Here is a 25,484-nt window from a genome sequence, read left to right as displayed (position 1 = left end):
ACGTGGAGATAATGGCGCCTGTATTACATGAACTGTATGAGGAGTGTATGGAAGCAGGGGATCTACCCTCCTCGATTAGAGAGGCGATAAAAACGTCGCTTTTGAAACCTGGGAAGCCCCCTCAGGCCACCAGGTTAACATTACTGATGGATAAAATAGTCCTCCCGATCAATCAGGGTTTATTCCAGGGCGTGCTACCACACACAATTTACGCACCCTCTTCTCCCTCATACAGACGATCGCACCTGCACTCCCGGTGGCGGCAATTTTCCTAGATGCCACAAAGGCCTTCGACTCTGTGGAGTGGCACTATCTGTTTGCAGTGCTACAGAGAATAGGGTTCCCGCCCATATATGTGACGTGGCTCAAATTGCTGTATTATAAACCAACAGCTAAAATAGTGATAAACGGCCATATGTCATCGGCTGTGGAACTTACCAGAGGCACTCGTCAAGGGTGCCCTCTCTCACCCTTACTTTTCGCCATTGCAATTGAGCCGCTGGCGGCTAGGTTGCGGCAGATACATAAGGATAAAGCGTTCCGTTGCTATCAGCGGCAACTGTTAATTTCGCTATACGTATGACGTAACGCTGTATGTAAGGGACCCAGAACAGCACCTCAACTCCCTCCTTCGAGAATTCTTGGTGTTCAGGCGACTCTCGGGGGTTAATATAAATTGGGGTAAATCACAATTCTTTCCCCTCACGACTGCAGTCACCAATTTCCCCTTAGACTTCCCATGAGTAAAAAGGAGTTTTACTCATCCAAAAGCCTCCCCCTATTGCTAAGACTAAAAAAAAATCTTTCACTCTTTTATCCCTCCACTATCCTTTTCAATCGAAATTAACAGACTAACATGTTCACTTTTCAAATTCCATATTAAACTATACTAATATACAACCCAAATAACTGAATAACATATCCACTACTCAAATTACTTCATATTTTTTTTTACTATACTCATTTTCAACAGTAATCCTTTATGGGTTCCGGAGTGGCGTGCTACTCGCCAGAAAAGCGATTCAACACCCATCAGGGGTAACAAGTGCTATATGAATGCAAATCTTTCTTCCCCTTTTATCCCTCCACTATCCTTCTCACTCCAAGTAACTGACTAATATCCACCACTGAAATATTTCACCATATTAATTCACCACTAATCCTTTGTAGGCTTCCTGAATAGCGTGCGTCAACAAGCGCTATATAAGTACAAACCTTTGTCCTCCTCTATCCTTCTGCTATTATTCCGAACCCAAATACCTGACTAACCTATCCACCAATTAAAATGTACTTGCATGTTTCACTATACTAATTCAACACTAATCCTATGGGTCCCGGAGTAGCGTGCTACTGGCCGAAAAAGCACTTTGACGCCTCGTCAGGGGTAGTAAGCGCTATATAAATGCAATTATAATGCAATACAATACAATAGTCAAAATGGGAGATGACAAGAGCATGAGTGACTGTTTCTTTTGCTGCTAAGGGGAGAAGAGGCAGAAACCTTTTGAGTATCTTGAGTATACCGAAACAGGTACCGGTCAATTTACTGATTTGGTTTTTCGTCAAACCAAATCCTGAGATTTTTTTACCGGAAGGCCTGGGAGAGGGCTTGGGGGACTCATCCGGACAAAAAGTGTGCCCGAACAAAGGGGGAAAATCGCGGAAGAATAAAATCTCTGTTTTATCTTCATTGCACTTCGCTGGGCAGAAGTGAGCCAATTGAACACAGCTGCAAGACAAGATTTAACATGAACAGTGGCAGACTCATGCTTCTTCCAGGTGAGCAAAAGCTGAGTGTTGTCAGCATAAGCAACAACTTTAGCGCCTAACTCCTTTTCCAGCTAGATGAGGGGAGACATATAAATATTAAATAGAAGTGGGCTTAACATGGATCCCTGAGGAACCCCAGTTTGAAGTTCTTGAGTAGTGGACGTAAAAGGGGGATCCAAAGTCGCTGAGTTCTGCTTTCCAAAAAGGATTTGAGCACTTGCTAGCAGAACCCGTGATTCTCAGCTGTTACAAGCGGGCAAGGAGCAGTGAGTGGGGGACAGTATCAAAAGTGGGAGACAGGTCCAACAGGACCAGTGCTGCCCTGCCCCCCATATCCAAAGTTTCACGTATGGCTTCCTCAATTTCCACCAGTGTTGATTCCTTGCTGTATGAGGCTCTAAAACTAGATTGGGCCGGATGGGGGAGGCCGTGCTGTTCGACAAATGTGGTCAGTTGCTAGTTGACCATCTTCACACAGACTTTAGCAATGGCTGAGAGAAGCGGGATCAAGCGGTAGCTGGCAGCGAGGTTGGGATCGAGGGACACCTTTTTAATAAGGGGAATGATCAACGCCTGCTTCTAGGCGGAAAGGACAGTGGCCGATGCCAAGGAGGTGTTAATCAACTGATTAAGGAGAGGGTTGAGTACAATGGCTGCGCTAGCCAAAAGTTTGGCAGCAGACGGATCATTAGGGGAGCCTGATTTGAGAGTGGACAGAGCAGCCATGGAGTCCGCCAGTGGGATTACGTCAAAGATGGAGAAGAGCTTTGTTGAACAGGGGCACCATAATGGCTGGGTATCCAATTGGCAAAAGTAAGATTGAAGTGCTCTAACCTTATTGATTAAAAAAAATTGAGTTCTTCACACCATGAGGGAGATGAAGCATGGGCATTGGTCATGGCTTTGGGTGTCACATAGCTTTGTACAATGTTAAAAGTTCTTTAGCATTGTTGTCAGATAAGGCAATACGTTCAGCATAGTGCAAGCATTTAGTTTGCACAATAGCAGCGTAATAGGATTTTTGGACCGCTTTAAGGGCATCTTTGGCCTCAATACAATAGTTCAGTCTCCATTTCCTTTCTAATCTTTTGCATTGCTTTTAGCGAGAGCGAGAACCATGGTTTGGAGAGATACACATTCAGACACATGGGGCTGGCTTGCAGGGTAAGGTGCATCGCTGCCTTCAAAACGCTTGAATATATGGTCAACTGTCACATTGTTCATAGATGCTAGTGCCAATCGGTCCTTTTCACTAACCCCTACTCAACAAGAGGTTTTGCAACCTCCATGACTTTCCACATGTTAGTTATATATTATTTTGTGCATATTAATATCATTAATGTATCCTCTGTATGAAATGTATTATCTCTTGGTATACACCAATTTAACTTTCCTTCTGTTTTTTTGTTACTCTATCCTTCAGGCCATGCTATCTAATATTTATCCCTAACTATTTTGTCTTCTACGTTTTAACTGAATTAATGTGATTACTCATTGTCTGACTATGTTATGTACTTGTATCATACATTTCTTCAATAAACTTAATTCTGAACTTGAAATTATAAATCAATTATTTTTAAAGAGCTGTATTTGTATTGCGTTCTTTATAGTAAAATCATTGCAGTACATTATGGGGCAATTGCTGACCGGCAACATGTGCTTTTGCTTAGCATTCACCTCCAGGAATCTTGGGGAGGGTCTATTAAAGCAGTTACCTGGATACATTTTTACCAATGACCATAAAACCGGAATCAAAACAGTATTATTTTGTATAAATACCATATTACTTCCAATCGTACGAAGAATTCTACATCAGGACACATTTTGATGAGGGGCGGTCTAAACGCCCACCAGTAATCTGGATCCAGGTCTTCGGCTGTCCTAGCGACTGTTTCCGGAAGCCACAATGTCCTTGCATGCGGCAATATGTGGTAGACAACTACCCTCAGGAAGCTGTCACTTTCTCAGGTGGAAAAAGCAAAAGACATAAAAAACCTCCTTGCTGGACGAAGACTTCATGCAGATGAAGAAAACCTAGAACACGGATTCTAAGCATCAAATTCTTCACGAATGAAGAGTCAGGATCAGTAAGTGGAGGGATCGAGGTAACAAGCGAAGGAACATGGGCCCTTATTTATGAGGCCTTGCGTCAGTTTTGCGCCGCCGGTGCGTCACTTTTTGTGACGCACCAGCGGCGTAAAATACGCGCCTTGTTGCGCCATATTTAAAAAGTGACGCATCTAGGTAGATGCGTCACTTTTTAAACCCCTGCGCCACATTATACCTGCGTCAGGTATAATGTATGCAGAGGGGGCGTTCCCCCGCAAAAAGCCTCGTAATAGTGACGCAGTGAAATCTATGAGATTTCACTGCGTCACTTTTAGGATGCTGTTGCGTCAAAATCTTGCGCCTGCCTCACAGCAGGCATAAGACTGACGCAGGCCGTTTCACATGGGGCTTGCCCCATGTGAAAGGATGCATTGCTGGAGTTGCGTCACTTTTGTGACACACTCCAGCAATGCGTCACTTTTGCGCTCACAGATACGTCAGAAATACTGACGTATCTGTAAGTAATTGCAACATGATGCGTCATACATTAAATAGGACGCATCATTGGTGTCGCAAGGAGTGCGCAGTGAAAAGTGACGCGTCGCTGTTTTCACGCAGCGATGCGTCACTTTTCATAAATGAGGCCCATGGCTTTTACTGCGATGCACCCTCCAAACCAAACTGAAACATTTATATAGTAAACGAACAGTTAAAAGAAATAACATCAATACACATAAAAGGAAACGTAATGGAACCAAAAAAGAAGCCGCCATGATAGAAAAGTGAAGGAAAAGAGAATGAAAACTACCTATTGAGAAGCTTTAAAAGACTGCTGCAAACCATTCGCCATGTGATTGCGATTTTGAAGCCGAAAGAGTGAGGAACGGCATCCAGGAGCCCAGGGGCTTTAGAGAAAGCAGCCCCGAGTCAGGTGAGAGTGAAAGCGGCAGGCTTCTTACAGTATCTTCTAAGTCCCAGGAAACTTAGAACCCCGCAGGATTCTGTGAATCTCGAGCAGCTACGTGCCCGAGACACCGTGAAGGCAACGTGATTAAATATACTGTCACATACTACACACGGATGGCTGCTTAGGCTGAGGAATAAAACATCATGTTACATTTTGACTTTTTATAGATATAAGTCTGATATACTAATGAATTATAAAATATTTCAGTAAAATAGAATAGCTAATAAGATACCACAAGGATTCAGCACATGTCCGATGTGTAGTATATGCTGATCTATTTGGGAAAAGAGCCAAAAAAAAGCGCACAAATTACAGATTTGTTTGCAGGGATGTGGAATTCCTATAGCCCGATGCCCAGGACATATTGTTTGGTGTCAAGGGCAACAAGTTGTAATGTGTATTTTGTCCTTGGGACAAGTAGGCCTAAGCCCGTGCAGCACAAACCGTTTGGCTGCCAGTTTGCAGTACCACATTAAGGATCAGGGAAGGGTACTGCCTGTAGTTTAGTTAATATTTGTGTGCATGTGTTAATGCTGTTCAAACTTGTATTCATGGTTCATTAATTGAAAGCCTTTATTATTAGGGAGAGCGCTCTAAGTAAATGTACGTTCTGACTGCACTACTGACAGTGATTCCAGTATGAAAATGTGTACACACGGTTTTAAAGTTTAGCAACATGAGGCTATGCATGATGCTCACAGAATGCTCTCTGATTAGATGCAAATATTTGCAGAAACTTGAAAGCAAGATTAATGTTTCTTTGCTTTCAATATAAAATGTTCCTAAAAAATGAAAGTAGGGAAAAAAACATTTTGCTAAACTACTGTAAAATTTCAGGTACCATTTCTTTGCAGCATCATTTAGTAAAATGTGTTGATGCATGCTAGTATTTCCCAAAAATACTCATATTGGAAAATTCATGTAACCAGTTTCAATAAGATTATGGGAAACAAAAATAAACAAGCCTTGGCAAAGCCAGTAGGTCTTACATTGGTGGTCAGCATTTTAGTTTTGGCAATGCGTGACTTGTTTTGGCATGGCTTTTGTAAAACCTTAATGATGTGAGAGCTGCCGGGCCCTCACCATTATAACAAACATTGGCAAACGCAAAAATTGTTTTTGTTCTCAAAGAAGCACACACTGCCACATTAGTTACTGGCAATGAACAAAACTACTTTGTGTCAGATATGCTCCTTGTGAAAGAGCAGAATGCTGTCACTCACTGTGAAGCCAGCCGATTCAGAGAAAGAGAGAGAGAGAGAGAGAACTTTAATAAACACAAAAGGTCATGGTTAACGCCAGACCAAATTAGGGGCCCAATTACTAAAGAAAGTCTCAAAAGTGCACCTTTGGTATATGGCTTTCGTGAATTCACAAGAATATACATTAGTAGGGCAAGAAATTGTACTTCTACAAAATATTTGTGAACTGAATTTTAGCATGAGCAAATGTTCATATGTAGATTTGCTCGTGTGAAAACCTGGATGTTTGAAAGTTCATTTTCCCTCCAACTACTTTTTCCCAACTCTGAAAGAAGATTTACGTATGCCACTCTCAGAAGTAAATTTCCAACATTTCTCAGTATGGGAAAGATCAGAGAAGATTTGTTGAAAACCCTAAAACATGCAAGTTAGTAGGTTAGCACAGACACAATAGGGCATTCCAAGCCTGGAAATACTGCTTACCACCATCTTCAGTCCCAGTATGTGGAGCTGCGGAAACGTGGCAACATAAAATGATTACTAGTATTCAAACACTACTATGGGATATGCCCTGGCATAATCAGAGAGGCTATATAAGAGTTCTTATATAATGAAATTGCTGCCAGAATTTGTAGCAGCACTACATGACACCAAAGGGACAAGTGGATTTTGTTACAGGACAGGTAGATTTATGAAGCAACCTGCCCCATGGACAAGTAGATATTTTAATAAATTCCACACCCCTGTGTTTGTATCATAATTATGATTTTCTAAATTGCAAGACTGAATTTACAGTTCATGCAATCAAATGCCTCTGTCCCATTTAATATATAGATATGACTACCTTCGGGAAAAATACGTATTTGACAAAATATTAATGCTTATAAGGAAATGAAGGCAAATACACTAACCTATTCATTTTTCAGGATGTACATAGTGTAAATGCATAAATATTTTAAATTCATTTTGTGGTGTTATCCATATACTTTTTGTTACAATAGAAACAGCAGAGAATATCGGCTAAGTATAGACTTGTCGTTAAATGACTTATGATAAAATAGGTTTTTGGAAAGTGGGTAACGGACAGATTCTGTTCCTCTTAATTTGTTGCATTTGCTCCTTTTGTGATTTTTATGTCAATTGTTGTAACTCTTTATAGTATAAATGTTTCTGGAGGAACAAAATAATGTAGTTTTCTTATTAACTGCATTTCTAAAGACATATTTGGAATTTTGCAATAGAGGGAAATGATAGGAGTAATTATGTACAATTATGACAAGTGCTTAGCGATGTATCCAATGAATCACAGTATTATGATACAATAATGTAGAGGGGACTTGTGTGGTTTTATGCACATTACTAAACAATAGGTTTTAAGATCTCAGTTAGAGTCTGGCGGCGCAGGGGTCCCACTATAAACTGGCAGGCTTCGCCCCAACACACAGTTTACCTGCCTTCTTTAGAGGTCGGAGAAATACCAGAATACTTTTGACCTGCATCACGTCTATCACAGGGCCAATGATCACTGGTAGTCTGAAGTGCTGCTGTGTTTAGGGAGGTTAGTCAGACAACATTTTTCCTAGCTGGAACAACAGAAAAAGATAAGCCCTAGGGAAACCTCCCAGCATGTCAGGACCACTTTTTCCCAAAAATGTTTGCCAGGCAGGTCCAAACCAACATGGCACCTGCTTGACACAATTCTCTGCAACTTCCACACCAGCAAATGCATGGAAGGCAGTAAGACACCACGCTGGGAGGGGGTGGCCTCTAATAATATATCCACCACCTGCCACCCACCACTTTCTAAATAGCCTCCTTACTGTTCAGTTACATTAACTTTTGTAATATGAATGCCTAAGCCAGTAAACAACTGCTATAATGACGTCTTCCAAGACTTTCTGATAAATCCCTCTGGACAGGAGTGAATAGCTACTGTCACTACTGATTTTATTACATACAGACGTTTTAAAATACAAGATTTATGTGGATTGTGTTTTCAGGTGTTAAGAATTACTTGCCTCTAAAGTATGAATGCCAACAATATTCCTACGGACTTATTTCTATTAGCCATGTATTTCAGGGCAGTCATTCCAGGTCCAATATTACAGTCCTGGGAGTACTGGAAATACTACACCACAGTATTACGGAGGATTACAAATTAATCCTCTGAGTGGCATTTTGGCCAATAAACGTATGTTTTCAGACCAAGCAGGAATACTTTTCCACTGATAATGAGGATATTCTTTCTGCGGTTGTATGTCATGACAACGCGTGGTATTACCACATGTGCCATTACAACCCGAGGATTACAACGAAAGTCGTTACAACGACTTTCGCTGGAGGGCGCTGGATAGTGGAATAGTTTAATTTTCTATTCTAACTCCAGCCCACGTTGACAGTAGGGAAGGTGTTGGATAAAAAATTAAACTATTCCCTATCCAACAGCGCCCTCCAGCGAAAGTCGTTGGAACGACTTTCATTGTAATCCCCGCGTTGTAATGGCATTGCGTGGTAATCCCCGGTTATTCCCCCTTTCTGCAACCCCAGAGATCAGGTCCCTGTGCCACGCAACTGTGCAGTTGGAGGCGTTGCTGTTTCTTGCCTGACTTCAGAAGAACTAGAAAACAAAATTGAAAGGATTCAAGTCTAGCACCACAACGGTAATATCTCATGTGCTGTGCCTCTGACCTTTCAGTGGAGAGTGGGTTTTTCGTGGCGATGGGCTGCGGCCTCGTATCCCTAGGGTCCGGCGCAGTGTGGAGTGCAGGCTCCCGAGTCTGAACTCCGCATCCCTCTTGGCAGAATCCACTTTTGCTAATTCAGACTCCAGTGCATGGATACGCCCATCTGCAGCGCTCTGGAGCAATCGAAGATCATTAGCTGTGGTGCTAGCCTGCTGCAGCTTCACCTCCAAGTTGTGGAGCTCATCTTGAAGCTTTTTTTCATTTCCATGGCTTTCGCTCAGGCGTTCCTGAAGTTCCTTGTCCCGGAATCGGACTTCTGACTCCATTTCTGCCAGCTTTCGCTGCAGGACACCGACCTGAAAAGAAACATGTCAAAAAGACATAAGGGCGGCTCAAACTTCACACAGTTAGGTATAGGATATTAAAACATCCCTGTGTGAGTGTACGACGGGACCATCAGGAATAAATGAATGAAGAAGCTTACTCCTCATGTGGAACAGAAAGAACTATGGATGAAAGGGATAGAGCGGACTCCTTCTACTGTATGCTCATCCAAGCCTACAAAGCCCTCCGTGACATAGTCCAACCTACCTCAATGACCGACTCCCACTTTAACAACCCTCCAGACAGCTAAGCTCCACCTCTGCCTCCCTCACACGAATACCTGCATCCACGGAAGCAAGGCAGGAGGGTGCTCTTTCTCCTTCATTGCCACCAAAAACTGGAACTAACTTCCTCTACACATCCGGACTGACACTCCGCTCGACTCCTGCCAGAAACTGAAGACCTGGCTGCCTAACTAGAGCACCACCGGGCCTTCACTCCTGCTCCAGCACCTGGACACCCTCATGTGTAATAAGCTACACTATACAAATCTACATAACATAACATATGCCACAGAAATCTGAACCAGTTAGACAGACGAAGACAGCGCCATAGATACTGTAGTGGTAGTGGTGTGTGTTCATTATCCTACCCAGTTTAGTTTCCTCTGCAAAGAATAAAAATGAATCCTCACAATAATTTCTAAATTATTATTGAATCAAAAAAAATGTACTAGGTTCAATATTACTCTAGTAGAACCCCACTATGCAGTGATTCAACTCAGAAGCTGCCACTACTCACTTCTCCTTCGATGTTCAAACTTCAGCCAGGATTTTATCATTTGCAATTACTTTTTGTGCAATTTGATAAGCCTCTTTGTGTGCTATTGCATGTGCCTTAAGCTCAACCAAGTAGCCTCATTTTAGCTTATCAACTTATCAAAGCTTAGCAGGTTAGTTTCAGAAAATTTCTTATTTTCAAGGTTATGATGAATGTACAGTGGTGCAAGCAATACATTTCCTAAATTGACATACTGTCTTGTATTGGCCAGTGTTACTTTGCATCTTCATTAAAACTGGCTATAGCTATTGAATACTATTCATGGATTTGCATTGTACACGCAAGCAAGATTTGAGGAGCTGCATCAGAACACTGTGAACAATGACACCAACACAGATAAAGTGACATTACCAAAGAGAAATACCTATTGCACATATACAATGATGTAGAAATGTCTGAATGGTGCATATTTTTGTGGTTCGGTGCCACAAGAGAAGCAAGAAGTTGGTTAGAGTCAGTCTCCAAATTATCAGGAATTCAGATGCTGGCAGTAGATCGGTCTATAGGCTAGATGCAGCGGCGCTGGCCTAAGGGCGGTGCAATCAATGCTGCCGTATTGGACATCAAGGTCGAGGACACCATTTGACTTACATGTATGTCAATGTCTGTCTTTCATTTCCACAACGTTACTCATCGCGGATATAATTGAAAGACAAAACTGCTCAGAAGGTCATGGATGGAGCTCTGATTTGCCAGATTGAGCTGCTGACCACACAAAATGGTGATATATTTTGTATTTGTTCAGGAAAAAATTAACTGATGGGTGACTTATATTTAGACTAAATTGAGCCCTGTGTGTGTGTTTTTTAATGTGACGCAGTACCCCCACTTAGTTCCACAAACAGTCACTTTTCCACTGTACTGAGAAAACTGCTCCTGCAGCCACTCTCTCTGGCAGACAGTGCCCGACTCAGCCCAATGACCCCTTCTGCCACCCCCCACCCCCGAAACACACCACCTTCCAAAAGTTAAGATAGGGTGACCAACTGGCATAGTGAGTGTCATTAAACACAGCCTAATGCACGGTAGCTCAAGGAGTCAAGGCATCTGCTGACAAAGCTCAACCTAGAGGTCAAAGTTTGAATCTCTGCAGGATCTGCTTTTCACCCTTTGAAGGTTTATAATGTGAGTGCTACTGGGTTGATATAATAGTAGAGACAGGACTTCTCTTTTTAAGTCGAGCCTAGGTAACGCTTGCACTGTTGCTTAGCGACCTGTAGTAATAGCTTGTGGAGCTCTAACTCCACCCATTGCTTACTTTTGTTTTTCCTTTGTCTATGTCAGCGCCCTTCAAAATTTCTTGCTTGCCAGTGGTCAGTCCTGCCTCTTTGTCCCTTCTTTTTCTCTTCTGTTCCTCCCATGCAGCAGGGACTAAGTACTGTCTCATCATGCTACAGTTCTTTATATTTTCTTTGGGGGACTACTTTTTTTCTTGGTTTCCTGCTCTATTTCTGTTTGCCTGTGTGTAGTTTTGGCACCATAGCTGATTACATTTTAATATAGTTTTCCTTCCTCCCACCTACTCTTAATTCCACAGTTGTATTATGGGTATGTCTTGTTCCGTGCCCCCGCTTTGTTTGTTATTTTTTTAAGTGTTTAGCTATTTTTCGATGTCGATCTTCATTTGGGCTTTTTTAGTAGGATGTTTGTTTGTTTCGGGCTTTGATTTAAGGAGGATTGGGCTTATTGTTTTTTTTTACATCGGACATAAGGTTTTGGAATTGTTTTCCTGCAATGTGAAAGTGTTTATATTTATACATTTTTTTATTTAAAAGATGAGCGCTTATTCCTCCAGTGAAAACAGCGCACTTTGTGTGCAGGCAGCATGCATTAAAGGTGCGCGCACTGGGCACCTGGGGATGAGAGTGTGTTTTGATTCTGTGCACGGCAGGCGCAGTTATCTGGTGATTTCCTTTTGTCTCTGTGCCCCTTGCAGATCTGGGTTTGTGTCTCAGATTTTCCTAAGTATCCCTTTGCCTCCATATTTGCTCTGCCGCACTTGTTCGGCCCGGTGACACCACCCTACCCCACACCCCATTATCACCACGCTTTGTCAGTTCCACACTCTCATCATCCCCATCTTGGCTTCTTGCTCTCCAAGTTCTTCGCCTGGCCTTTATCTCTCTCTCTCTCCTGATCCTGTGCCTTGTTCCCTCCCTCTCGTCTTCTCTTTCTCCACACTCAACCCCTGCTCTGCCTCTGTGCGGCCGTGCTCTACTCCACGCTTTCCGCACTATCTGTCCCCCCTGCACCTGCGCTCTTCTGCTCCTCTCTTCTCCCCAGCCCACCCTTTGTTTCTTATGCTGATTTCCCCGATCTTCGAATCTATGCAGCTAAAGAGCTCATCACGTTGGCAGTCTTATCTCCATGCGCAGGGACTGGCTCCCTCTTCATGGCTGACGTGCAGCCACTGTCCCGTTATCTACTGCAATGGGGTGAGGTGGGGGGGGGGGGGGGCAGAAAAGACACAGGAGCAGCGTTTAGTGTTGTTTCTGCCTGTCGTTTCTTGCTTGGGTACTCTATCTTCACCCAGGGCTTCTTGTGTACCACTGGTGACGCCTCAACCAACATTATTTATGAGCTCACAGCATCACTGTACAACTAGTGTAATGTGTGCTGCGGAGCGTGAACATGTCCAGAAACCACAAGAAATCATTAACAAGCATGGACATAGCCAATGTGTCTCACCTTTAGGACAGAATGGCTTTGCCAATTGATTTTAGTGATGCTTCACAGGCTAGGGGGATGCTGTGCAGCATTGTTAAAGTAACATTTAGTAGAAAATGTTTTAAAAATGCGATTGCGGTCGTCTATTCCCACTGACATCAGCATGCCTCAGAACGCATGTGCGCCAGCAGAATTACATGGGTACCATGGTGTACTAATCTTGGATGGCAGAAAAAAAATGATTTTTTAGACCAGAAACAAAACAAAATCAAAAAAAAGAAAAGGAGAGAATAGCGAGCAGGATGAAAAAGCTGTTGAGATGAGAGAAAGCAACACAGAGTGGGGGAGGGGAAGCACTTGTGGGAGACAGCTTAAAAACAAGCATTGAAAAGGCAATAGGTCTCGCCTTTGATTAAGTTAAAAACATTTGCTTTGCTAATGGTATCGTATAGCAAAGCAAATGGCCTTAACTTAATCAAATACAAGACCTATTGCATTTTTAATGCTTGTTTTAAAAAGTTCTCACCAACTGTCTTGTGTCTCCTCTCCTTGTGGTGTCAACCGCCTTCAGGGGAGTCAATAACTCACTTGATTCCAGGCAGTCTCTTGACTGGATCAGTGCCAGGCTCGCACAGTATTTCGCAAAGGAGAGGAGTCCCTATCCGAGGACACTAGGGGAAGCTAGGCCAGAAGGAGCTGTGTGGAGGAGGAGTCTCCAGCTCTTATGTTTGGCTCAGGCATGTCTCGGTCTCTGCCTCTGTGAGCAGAACAGGTCTGCCAGACTGTGCTCTGCCCTGTCCCTCATAGCAAGCCACCACCCACTGCTACCAGAGACTTCAGTGGCTACCACTGGTGATTCTACACATGCCATCATGCCATTAGCTGCAGTAATGTGCCGTGGAGCAACAAGGCCTTTAGTGAGCCCCTGTAAGATGAGCATAACACTTTAGTTCTGGCCTTTGAGACAACTTTAGTTGTCTTGTCTTGTCATACTATTAGCTTTCCAAACAATTCAAGCATATTATACATACATAGATGGCCTTTTGTTTGCATGGTTTCTTAATATATTGGTCTCCTACACTGTCATTAACGTTTTGCTCCCCCCACAGTATACAGCAAGGAGCAGTGGGTAAGTCTTCTTTAACCATTTTCCCTCTTGACTTTGAGTGATTGTACAATGCTTGTGCAGATTGTCACATCCGCCTAAAAATTGTTATTTTCTCTTCATGGACAAAGCTATCTCAGAGTGATCTTTTTACTTATTTTTTATATTAACGGGTGCCAAGTTAGGTGGTGGTTTACTTTTCGTCTCCTTTTATAGTTGCTGTTAAAAAGCATTTTATGGGACACTGTAACATTGTAGCAGACTGACTAGAGCACTTGGTTAGGCGGTGATTTATTCTGCTCGCCTTCACAATTAATAATAATGGAATGCATGGCAAACCTGAAATGTTTGTGATTCAAACAAAACTATCATTACTAAAAACAAGCATTGGCATAGCCAATACGCCTCACCTTTGGGATCTTATAAGTGTTTAGCCAGAGCTATTGGTTTTGGTAATGTCTTTAAGCTATGTTGTACAGTAGTGTGGCTGCTGTGTAGCATGTTGAAAAGTTATAATAAAAAAGTGTTACAAGCATTTTTGTTACCTTATATATAACCAAGAAGTTCATAATGTACATCTGAACGATCCTATTAAAAGAATTAACATAAAAAATGTATTCTTGTTTTTTTTTCTTTGCAATGCTGTCAACTTAATGCTTGTTGGTGATATATATATACACATACATAATATATATACATATATAATATATATATATATAAATATATATATATATATATATATATTTAACATCTATTTATTTATATATTTATAAACCTGTTCTGTAGTTAGGGGACCCCTACAATGGGGCTTATGGAGACCTAATATGAGGCTTCCGGACAGATTGACTATGTTTTGGACCTGGATCTCTATCTTTGGCTGATTCGGAAGATACAGAGCTTCCCCAGTATGATTAACTTCCAAGCAAGTGATGGGGTAAATGTATGTGTCAACCGGGTGTTACACAGTGTAATACAGCAGAAACGATTGGGGGTTGGACTTCCTACCTAAACTTGTAAAAAGTTCATTCGTGATAGCCCACTGGCTACGTACAAATCAGAAACAGCAGAAGATAAATGAAAAATGATTAAAGCATTTTTCTTTGGAACCGCCTATGGATAAGCAAATGTTTGGTTTTTAACAGTCACTATTATTATCACTAGTTTAAATAAATCTTACACACACACTTGAGGCTGCTATATAGACAGTATTGAAGGCAAACATTGATAGGGATTTGTTTACAAAAAGGATTTAACCCGTCATTCACCCAACATCGAGTCCCGCGAAAATGGATTCCAGCCTGGCACCCCATATCTAGCTGTGGAATTTCTATTTACAACCGTCCTCAATTTAGGGACAGGAATCCATTGTTAAGCATTTAGGCAGGGATTGAGGATTTAACAAGCGTATTTTGCACACAAGTATTTATTTGCACGCTAACAGCATATTTGCACATTTATTGCACTGGTATAAATAATTTCATACCGCTTGAAACAATGATGGTTTTAACTTACAATGTTTTTAATCATTATTTATTCCACCTAGATTAATATGGTGCTTTTATGGCATTTGTCTGAAATGTTAATTCGCAAATCCCGCCTATGAGGAATTTAAATTGCTGTCAGTAATTCTTTCTTGTCTAATAACATGCCTCTCACGTGGTTGGTTTTGAAAATGCACTGTCACTTTAAATTTGGGAGTTTACCAGCGTTACATTGTCATCTCTGAAGCGTACCTGTAGAGTAGCTCATCGGTTACTACATATTCCTGAACCTGCTTTGGCGCCTTGATGCCCTTGGGCTAAGTTGCGCGTTATAAGACTCCCATCATTCATTCATTCAACAAGGCTCAGATGAGCCGAAACGTTATGGCGGCATACCAGGAATAAACTAATTTGCACTTACTTGTTGGTCCATGTCCGTTGATCATGAGGCGAAGGCGAATAACCAGCTGCCCTACCACGGAAGTGAAGATATATATATATATATATATATATCTATATATATATATATATATATATATATATATATAGATATATATATATATATATATATATATCCAAATTCGCTGCTCAAAAAGCCGCCTCCAAGGAATGCTAACAGCAAGCAGACACGGACCCAGTTTTAAGTGCATAAACGTCCGCGTTTATTTCAGTTGGCCATTACGCAATATCAGTGATGTCATTTGAGATGTCATCAGTGATGTCATGAGTGATGTCACTGACCATGTCATGAGTGATGTAATATGTGACGTCATCAGCAGTGCATTACGGGCGCGCGAGTTATAGTTAGCTGAATTAACTATAACGGGGGGATTTCAATGGTTTTGTATGAGTGAAATGTCCAGCTAACTATAACATGTGTGAAACCTATGTTTTTTTCAGTGAATTTCTAATGTTTTTAAAATGCTAATTCCTAACTATAACGTGTGTGAAACCTATGGTTTTTTCAGTGAATTTCTAAGGTTTTTTAAATGCTAATTTTTAACTATGACATGGCTGAAACCTATGGTTGAATTTCTAAGGTTTTTTAAATGCTATTTTTTAACTATACTGTGGCTGAAACCTATGGTTTTTTCAGTGAATTTCAAAGGTTTTGTAAATGATAATTTTTAAATGTATTAATTGTTATATTTTTTTATACTGATTTACTCCATTATTTTAAACTATTTATTTGTAGATATTTTATTTTTTTAATTACATTACACATTATTAATATAAATTGAAAAAAAATGTTTTAAAAATATTGAAATTGTAGTATATTTTTTTTAATTAATATTTTTTGCATTTATATATATTTTATATAACAGGCAATGATATCCTATGGAAGGAAATTCAAGTTACTGGTAAGTACAGTTAAATTTACTTTTCAGGAATAGTAGTGAGCTAGATTGGGGAATTAATTCCTCTTCTATCCTGAGGTCCCCTGTGAGCCAACTAGCCCACCAGGTACCTCCAGTATGTGCCAGGCAGCTGTGTTGCAGAGATTCGTTCAAAGGGCACGCCCCCTTTTTACAACACTCTGCAACACAGCTCTGTGGCGCTTACTGGAGATACCTGTTGGACTAGTTGCCCCCTAGGGGACCTCTGAATTGAACAGGAATTAATTCACCAACTGAAAACGCGCCTCAGGGCATGTTTGCACTCACATCACCTCAAGCCCCACCCCCTACCTTCACCACTGTGCTAACGTGCCCTGTAGAGTGCTCTAAGTTTGGGGATTAAGTCCCCTTGCATACTGGGGGTCCCTGGGGCCAACTAGCCCACCGGGAACCTCCAGTATGCGCCAGGAGGCTGCGTTGCAGAGACGTGTAATGAGGCCATGCCTCTTTTTTCACCTCTCTGCAACGCACCCCCAGGCGCGTTTGCAGAGGGGGAACTAATTCCCCTTGCATACTGGGGGTCCATGGGGGCCAACTAGCCCACCAGGAACCTCCAGTATTCGCCAGGGGGCTGCATTACATAGAGGTGTAATGAGGCCACCCTCCTTTTTACACCTCTCTGCAACGCAGCCCCCTGGCGCGTTTGCAGAGGGGGAACTAGCCCACCTGGAACCTACAGTATGCGCCAGGGGGCTGCGTTGCTTTGCTCCGGGGGGTGGTGGTCCCCGGGGCAGTGTGAGGGGGATTGGCCCCCCCCCACACTTCTTTTTCACTATGCCCCTGGGATTTTTTTTTTATTTTTTTTTGGTGTAAGAGGTTTATTTGCACTTAACAGATATGATAACACCATACATTTGCTTCGCCTACAACCATCAATGGCCGGCTGCATGTGTGTATGCCCAAATGGGCTCGCTGGAAAAAAGTACACAGCCCATCAGCCGACATCCCGAGGACCGGCGGCGTTTTACAATGCAAACATAGTAGTAGTTTCCAGTGCTACATTCATTCGTCACAATGCCAGTGTTCTTACATTTTTGGTATAATTTTCTCCCAACTGTACTTGAAATTAACCGTCCATTAACTGAACTCTGTAGTGTCTATCAGTACTGAAAGTTCTGTGTCACAGCATCCTCCCTCCCGATCCATACCACGTTATTGGTGTTCATCAGTGTAACCCCCTTCACATTTCAGACCTAGTTGTTATCATTTACCTCCCGTTCTGCCTCGTGCTGCGTTACATAATCTCTGTAGTATTCCCAATAGTCCCTGGGCCTAGATCTGGCTGGGAGATCCTCTTCATATGTGATCAGCGTATCGTGGCAGTACGCCATATCCTCCAACCAGCTTTTAATTACTGGGCTTCTGCTACTGTTCCAGTGCAGGGACACCCTTCGCTTGGCCAGCAGTAGCGCTACTGCGCAGAACTTACGCTTCCGTGCTCTCAGCTGTGGCTCGATACCTAAGAGGCAAATCCTGGCTTCACATAGTAGGGAGGTACCCAACATCACATTCAATGTTTGCATTACTTGTTCCCAGTAACCCGCCACTTTACGACAATGCCAAGCGAGGTGCATGAAGTCCGCCCCCTCCTGTTTACACCGTTTGCACCTTGAGTCTTCCTGCAACCCATACCTAAATAGTTTGTGAGGGGTGTAGTACACTTGATGTAGATATTTGTAATGTATGAGCCGTAAGTTTCCATTTGGTGTCAGCATGTTAGTCAGTATACAAGCAGATGCCCATTCTTCCTCAGTGAGAGGTGATACTAGGCCCTCACTCCATCGCTGCCGTGCTTTGTCAGTGCCTCCTCCTATCGCTCCCTGTAAGCTCGTGTATAGTTTGGACACTAGGTGTGATGCCGTGGGTGTGGTGAGTAGGAGTTGCAGGGGCGCTAGTGACGTCGGTTCCTCCGGGTGTGTTGGGTAGTGTTCCTGTAGGGCCCTCTGCAGCCTATAATAGTTAAACTTGAATAGTAGGGACGGGTTACTTATGTACTGCAATGCATCTAAAGGTTGGAATACCCCGTTTTGATACAGGTCACCCATTTTGTCTATACCTGCCCATTTCAACAGATTCATGCCTGCCTGTTCGTGTGTAACCGAAATATGTGGGTGGTGGGCCAGCGGGAGAGCCGGAGCGTACAGCGGCAGAGCGTTAGCCGCCTTGCCCATCAGTCTCCATGCCTCCGTAGTGGCATCTACAGTGTTAATATCTCGTTCATGCAGTCTGGGGCGTTTGTGTAATAATATGTTTGCCAGTGGTATCGGGTCCGTGTCTCCTGCTTCCACCGCAACATGTGTGAGGAAGGGAACCTCGTGGTGCCAGTAATGCGCGAATTGCGCCTGGGCGCATAAGTAGTACAGATAAAAGTCAGGCACCTTGAAGCCCCCTTTCGCATATGGGAGTGTCATGGTGTGCAACTCCATTCTAGCTTGCTTCCCGGCCCAGAGCAGACTAATCACCAGGGTGTTTATATGTCGAAATACTGCCGCTGGCGGCTTAATTGGGATGTTATTGAAAAGGTATAGAAACTTGGGCAGGAGCACCATTTTCACTATGGCGGCCCGGTCCGCTAGGGATAGTGGGAGTTTATTCCAACGTTTTATTTTATCCTCCAAGGACGCTATGACTCGCCCATAGTTCGTGCGTATGACAATCTCAGGGTCCCTGTGAAACCAGACTCCCAGGTACTTCGAAGGGTCTTCCTGCCATTCGAGCGGGTAGTCTAGGGGTGTAGGGCGTGTGCTGTCAGTCAGTGCTATGATTAGTGATTTGTCCCAATTTATTTGTAAGCCTGAGTGGTTCCCGAACTTAATGTACTCCCTCATCAGTGGATTCAGGTTGTGTGCTGGCTCCTTGACATAGAGCACCATGTCATCGGCATACAACGATATGTGAATGGGGCGTGATGGCATCTGTATGGCCGAGTAGTGATGGTGTTGCCTAATTTTACAGGCCAAAGGTTCCAGAACCAATGCAAAAAGCATTGGTGATAGCGGGCAGCCCTGCCTAGTGCCCCTGCAAATCTGAATTGGCTCTGAGATATGCCTATTAATGCGGATTCTTGCCGAGAGGTTGGTATATAGCATTGATATCCACCCAAGGAACATCAGGGGGAATCCCATGCGCACCAGAATTGCCTGAATGAAAGACCATCCTATGGTGTCAAATGCCTTGGCAGCGTCAAGTAGCACTGCCACTGCTTTCGTGTCAGGGGACAAGTAGTGTGCCAGGGCGAACAGGGTGCGAGTGTTATGTGTTGTGGCTCTGTCAGGAATAAACCCAGATTGGTCCGGTCTGATTAAGAGGGGCATAAGTGGTTTTAGTCTTTCGGCAAGGAGACTGGCGATTATTTTAGTGTCTACATTCAGTAAGGACAGAGGGCGATACGAGTCGCATTTATCTTCGTCCTTACCCGGCTTTAGGAGTGCTATGAGCAAGGCTTCCCTCATGGATGCAGGCAGTGTCTGGGCCTCATGTGAAGCGCCATACAGTCGCACCAAATGGGGAGCGAGCAGATCCACAAATTCCTTATAGAATTCTGACACGTAGCCGTCTGGCCCCGGCGCTTTGTTGTTCGGCAACCGCTTGATAGTGTCAGTAACCTCTTCCACCGTGACAGGCCGCGCTAAGTAGGCCCTGTGGCCATCAGACAGCCATGCCAACTCCACATCCTCCATATATGCCAGTAATTCTTCTTGTGTGGGCGAGGGACGCGCCGCATACAGGGTGCTGTAATGCGCCATAAATTCCCTTATGACCTCCTTGATGTCGGTCACCTTTTCCCCCGTGACCCTACTGATGGCCGTTATGTTTTGAGGGGCCCGCCCCGAACAAATCTTGTCTGCTAGTGCCTTACCTGGTCTGCCTCCCTCTCCATAGCGCCTGGCCGTGGCCCTTTTGGTGGCATATCTGAGTTCATCAGATGCGAACTGTCTGTGTTCAGTCAGAAGTGATTGTATGTTTCCTAGTACCGCAGTGTCCCCTGTGTGTGTGTATATGTGCTCCAGCTCCTGTATAGCCTCTTCGCGAGATCGAAGTTGTTGTCTGATGTCCTTCAGTATGCCCGAGGACGTACTGATGCATACCCCCCTGATTGTGGCCTTGAATGCCTCCCACAGCAGACTTGGGTCGTCCGCTGTCGGGCCATTAATTTCAAAGTAGTCTACAATCGCTGCGTGTATAGTGGTGATATATAGTTGGTCCTTCATGGCCGCCGCATTAAAGCGCCAAGTGAATAGCGGTGGCTCGTACTGCGGGATCTCAATCTTCAGCAGAACCGGGTTGTGATCCGACAATGTCCTGGGCGGGTGTGAAACGTGTTTAACCCAAGATAGCACTTCTCGTGTACCCAGCCAGTAGTCTAGTCGCGCCCAACTATTGTTCGCTGCATTAATGTGAGTCGCAGCCGTGATCCCCGGGTTACCATCCCTCCAAATGTCAGTCAGTTGAAGGTCCTCCATCGCCTCCCCCAGCATGTGTCGTGCATTACCATGGTGTTCAGTGGTGTGTGCCGCTCGGTCTAAATGGTCTTGTAACGTTACATTGAAATCGCCCCCCCACAGCACATGATCTACATTTTTATCTGAAATTTTCTGCCATTGGCGTCTGTAAAACCCAGGGTCATCTACGTTGGGACCATAAGTGTTCAGTAGCAGGATCCTCTGCCCCCTGAGCTTTCTCTCCACCATTACACTCCTACCCTCCGAGTCCCTGTCCACACTTGTGATTTCAAAGTGGGTCCCTTTACGTATTAGGACACTGACTCCTCTGGAGTAAGTTGAGTAGCTCGAGCTTGTTACCGATTCTGCCCACCTGTTACCCAAGGTAGGTGCGTGTGTGGGGCCCATATGTGTTTCCTGCAAGAACACTATATCTACATGCAGCCTGTCAAGATAGGCAAACATTTGTCTGATCTTTTTCGGGTTGCCTAGCCCCCTGACATTCCATGTGAGTAGAGCCAATGTATTAACTCTCGACATTTGTACCTGAGCCCATCAGATCATTTCGCTCGAAGTGTGACCGCCTTGTACGGTACCGTGTGGACAGGAAATAGTGGAGCCCATGGTGCGTGTCGCACGCCTGATTAGTGAAACAGAGGTTTGAACCTGTATGTGTTGGTACGGTCAAGGAGTTCGCCATGCTTCTCAGACACAGAGTTTGTGATTCGGACATTCCCTTTCCCCTCTCTAACCCCCCTCCCACTTCAGCCCCCAAACTTTGCCAAAGCCATCCCGTAACAAACATAACTTTCTTTCGAAAACTCAGTGTGGGGCGCACCCTCTTGGGGGTGTCGCCAGGTACACACGTCTCCATCCACGTAGTGGACGTGGGCAGACGCCTTTAACGGCTGCAATGTCGTGTGTAATCTCTTTCACCCTTTTCCCCTCGCCCGCCATTCGAGGGATAAGTATGGCATCTTGTAACATTAAGCAATGCGAGTCGCTGTACCCCAGTTTCGCTCGCCATTATAAGTTCGAGGTAGTGTTGGCAATAGTGTCCGGCTCAAAGGCCTGCCAGTGTTCGCGGCCCCAACATTATAGTCACTGTCAATGCGGCCATTTAGACCACTGACCATGCAGTGTTGCAGTACGTTTATCAGAGCTCACCAGCCTTACACATACTCACTGTGGGGTAGTCCATCTTGGGTTCTCTCGTCTTGATACCAAGGTTGCAAGTCTTTTTAGTCCCACAGTTTCCGGGCAAGCTCCCCGGAGCAGGCCAACGCTGGCTGTCCTTATACACCTGGTTTTCAGCGGAGTCCCTTGTCTGTACCGGGGTGCATCCGGGTATTCTGCTCGCCTCTCCTGTTATTCCACATCGCTGGTCGATTCCGTCCTGTTCTGTTCCTGCCGTCGCTTCCCTTGTTGCTTGACAAAATCATAAGCTCCTGCACTGATGTTAAAATAACCGGCTTGCTCAAGTTTGTGATTTTTAGTTTAGCAGGGTACAGCATTGCGTACTCTAGTCCCAGGTCGCGTAACTTCTTCTTGATCGGTGCAAACTCTTTCCGTGCCTGCTGCACCGCCATGGTATGGTCGGGGTAAAACTCCAGAGTGTTCCCCTGATGTGTGATCTTGCCCATTTCCCTGGCGAGCCGAAGGACTGCGTCTCTGTCCCTGTAGTTGAGTGTGCGTGCTATGATCATTCTTGGGGTAGCTCCCGGTTTCGGTACAGGTGCCAGGGAGCGATGAGCTCTTTCGATCAAGAACACCGGTGATAACTTGTCTGCGCCAAATATTTCTTTCAAGAGTGCCTCGATATAGGTTTCCATCCTTCCAGTGTTGGTGGATTCCGGCAGGCCTGAGATTCGGAGGTTGTTCCGCCTGGACCTCGCTTCCTGATCCTCCACCTTCGCGCGCAAAACCTCCACAGTTTTCTCCAACCCCTCGTACTTCTTCGCTGCGGTTTTATTCTCATCCTCCATGTCAGAGATACGTTGTTCCGCCTCCACTAGCCGCCCGTCGTGTTGTTCTATTTTGGCCGCCATATTATCCACCCTCTGCACCACATTGTCAAGTTTACCGTTCATTTCTTGTAGACTTTGCTGGATTGCGCGGAGCACCGATTCCATGGCTGACCCTTCCGCCAATTCCCCGTCACCTTCAACTTCAGGGGTGGTCGTCACGTTTTTGGGCTGCTTCCTTGCTTCAAAGGGGAGCTTGGACTGTTGTTTGTCTGGTTTCCCCATGTTCCGCTGCTGGCGAGGCGAGGTGTGGTCTGCCGTGTGCGAGTCGCTGGCCGTCCGTGTACTTTGTCCCGCCGGTGTCTGGGCCCCCCACCTCGAGGTGCGTCTGCTCATCGACCTGTGCGGCGGTCAGGAGCGTCGTTGAAGTCGCTGCCCACTCGTGGGATATGTAGCGATAGCGTCTGCAGCAGGCTCCCTCTCTGTCCTCTGGGTGCTGGCCGGCTGTGGAGTGTTGCTCGCGCTGTCAGCGCCTCATGGGGATCTCCATGTGTTCCCGTGCCACCGGTGCTTGTCTCTCCCTCCCTGCGTGTGCTGAGCTGTTTGGCGCGCAATTCATGCGGGGCAGCGGTCCGAGTCTAACCGAAGCAATCCATAGGTAGGCTCACCTCGTGTGTGTTCATTTCGCTTTCCGCTGGTGTGCCTTCGTGTACTGTGGTTACATTTCGCCTGCCCCGGGGGTGGGCAACAGTGCCGGTCCCGTGCGTTCCAGCGCCGCCGCCATCTTGAATCTGCTGGAACGCACCGCTAACGATCGCTTTTCGTGCTGCAGCCGCTCGTTATTGCGGTTTCGCTGCCCTGCAGTTTCCTCCGCATCGCCAGTCCTCCCCGTCACCTTCTTGCTGTGGCTTACAGTGCCGGGCGGGCGAAGATCTCCGTCATTGCCGGCGAGCACCCGGAGCGGCCATTTTGAGTGTGCTCCGGCAGCTCTCCGCTTTTCCGCTGTTTTCTCGCTGTAGGTCGTTCTGGCAGCTACCGCAGCTACACCATCGCGTTGGCTTCACCTTCCGACATCTGATGCTGTGTTGTGGTCGGGTGTAACAGCAAATGTAACGGGTGAAAGGGCCGTTATTTTCGCATCCGCCCGGCGGAGCCGACAGTTCAGCCAGCCATCCCGCAGTGCGCCCTCTAGCGCCCCCCCATGCCCCTGGGATTTGGTCCCCCTGGGGGGTAATTTGAAAAAAAGAAAACCGGGTTTAAAAAAAAAAAAAAAAAAAAATTGGGTCCTTGTGGGACCACCTGAGCAGGCCTAGGGCGTCAATCTGTTTCTGCCCTGCCCCCTTTTTGAGTTCTATACGTTTGTTTTTCTGCTTTTTTGTGCCTCGGTCTACCGACCTCAAGATGGCTGCCAACACTTCCTGGTTTGGAGTGTTCACAGCCAATGAGCATGCAGCTCGTACTCGTACCCCGCGATTTTTGTAAAAATAAATAAATTGGGGTGGGGGGGCCTTGAGGGTCCTTGTGGGACCCCCTGAGCAGGCCTACGGGGTCAGGGTGTTTCTACCCTGCCCCCTTTTTGCGTTCTACACATTTGTTTTTCTGCTTTCTTGTGCCTCGGTCTGCCGAGCACAAGATAGCTGCCAACACTTCCCCGTTTGGAGTGTTCACAACCAATGAGCATGCAGCTCTTACTCGGAAAGGTACGCATACGGTACTTGTACGGTACTCGTACCCCTCGATTTTTGTAAAAAAAAAATGCTTTCTTGTGCCTCAGTCTACCGATGCACAAGATGGCTGCCAACACTTTCTGGTTTTGAGTGTTGACAGCCAATTTGCATTCAGCTCGTGCTCGGGAAGGTACAGAGTACAGTAAGCTTACCGTTCTCGTCCGGTAATAATACCCCGCGATTTCTGTAAAAAAAAAAAAATTGGGGTGGGGGGGGCCTTGTGAGACCCCCTGAGCAGGCCTAGCGGGTCAGGGTGTTTCTACCCTGCCCCCTTTTTGCGTTCTACACGTTTGTTTTTCTGCTTTCTTGTGCCTCAGTCTACCGAGGCACAAGATGGCTACCAACACTTTCTGGTTTGGAGTGTTGACAGACAGTTGTCAGCCAATTAGCATTCAGCTCGTGCTCGGGAAGGTACAGAGTACAGTAAGCTTACAGTAAGCTTACCGTATGCACCTCTAGATATACTTATGATTTTACTTTTGATTTTCTCAGGAACTATTGAACGGATTTACACCATTTAACAAAAAGGCCCATCTGTGAACAGAACTCTACCTTTTTGCCAAGTTTGGTGTAATTCCTTTCAGCCGTTCGGGCAGTAGCCCTGGCTAAAGGTCCTATGAGAAATTGCATTGGGAAAACACGTTTTGGGACCCCCTTTTTTCTCGGCCCCTGCTTCATGAATCACCCCCACACTTTCAGGGAAGGAGCGGAGCGGAGCAGGCCATCTTCTTGGAGAAATTCACGAAGATTCGTCCACCGGCGCCAAAGTTATTCCAAATAGAATGTTGCGGATTTCATATGGAAACTAGGTTTTAACTATAACTACCTACTGGCGACCGCCAGTAGGTAATATATATATATATAT

General features: G+C 45.0%; 1 protein-coding gene across 1 annotated transcript in view; it reads right to left on the bottom strand.

The window, feature by feature from the left end:
- Positions 1-25,484, bottom strand: part of CROCC2 (ciliary rootlet coiled-coil, rootletin family member 2) — a 1,620,686-nt gene that overhangs the window by 390,182 nt on the left and 1,205,020 nt on the right. Inside the window, exon 27 of the mRNA XM_086944022.1 lies at positions 8,677-9,028. Within this exon, the coding sequence (XP_086800148.1) occupies positions 8,677-9,028 (352 nt within the window). The remainder of the gene's footprint in view (positions 1-8,676; positions 9,029-25,484) is intronic.

Source organism: Lissotriton vulgaris, chromosome 11, assembly GCF_964263255.1.
Source record: "Lissotriton vulgaris chromosome 11, aLisVul1.2, whole genome shotgun sequence".
NCBI classification, from domain to species: domain Eukaryota; kingdom Metazoa; phylum Chordata; class Amphibia; order Caudata; family Salamandridae; genus Lissotriton; species Lissotriton vulgaris.
This window is presented reverse-complemented; position numbering and strand designations above follow the sequence as displayed.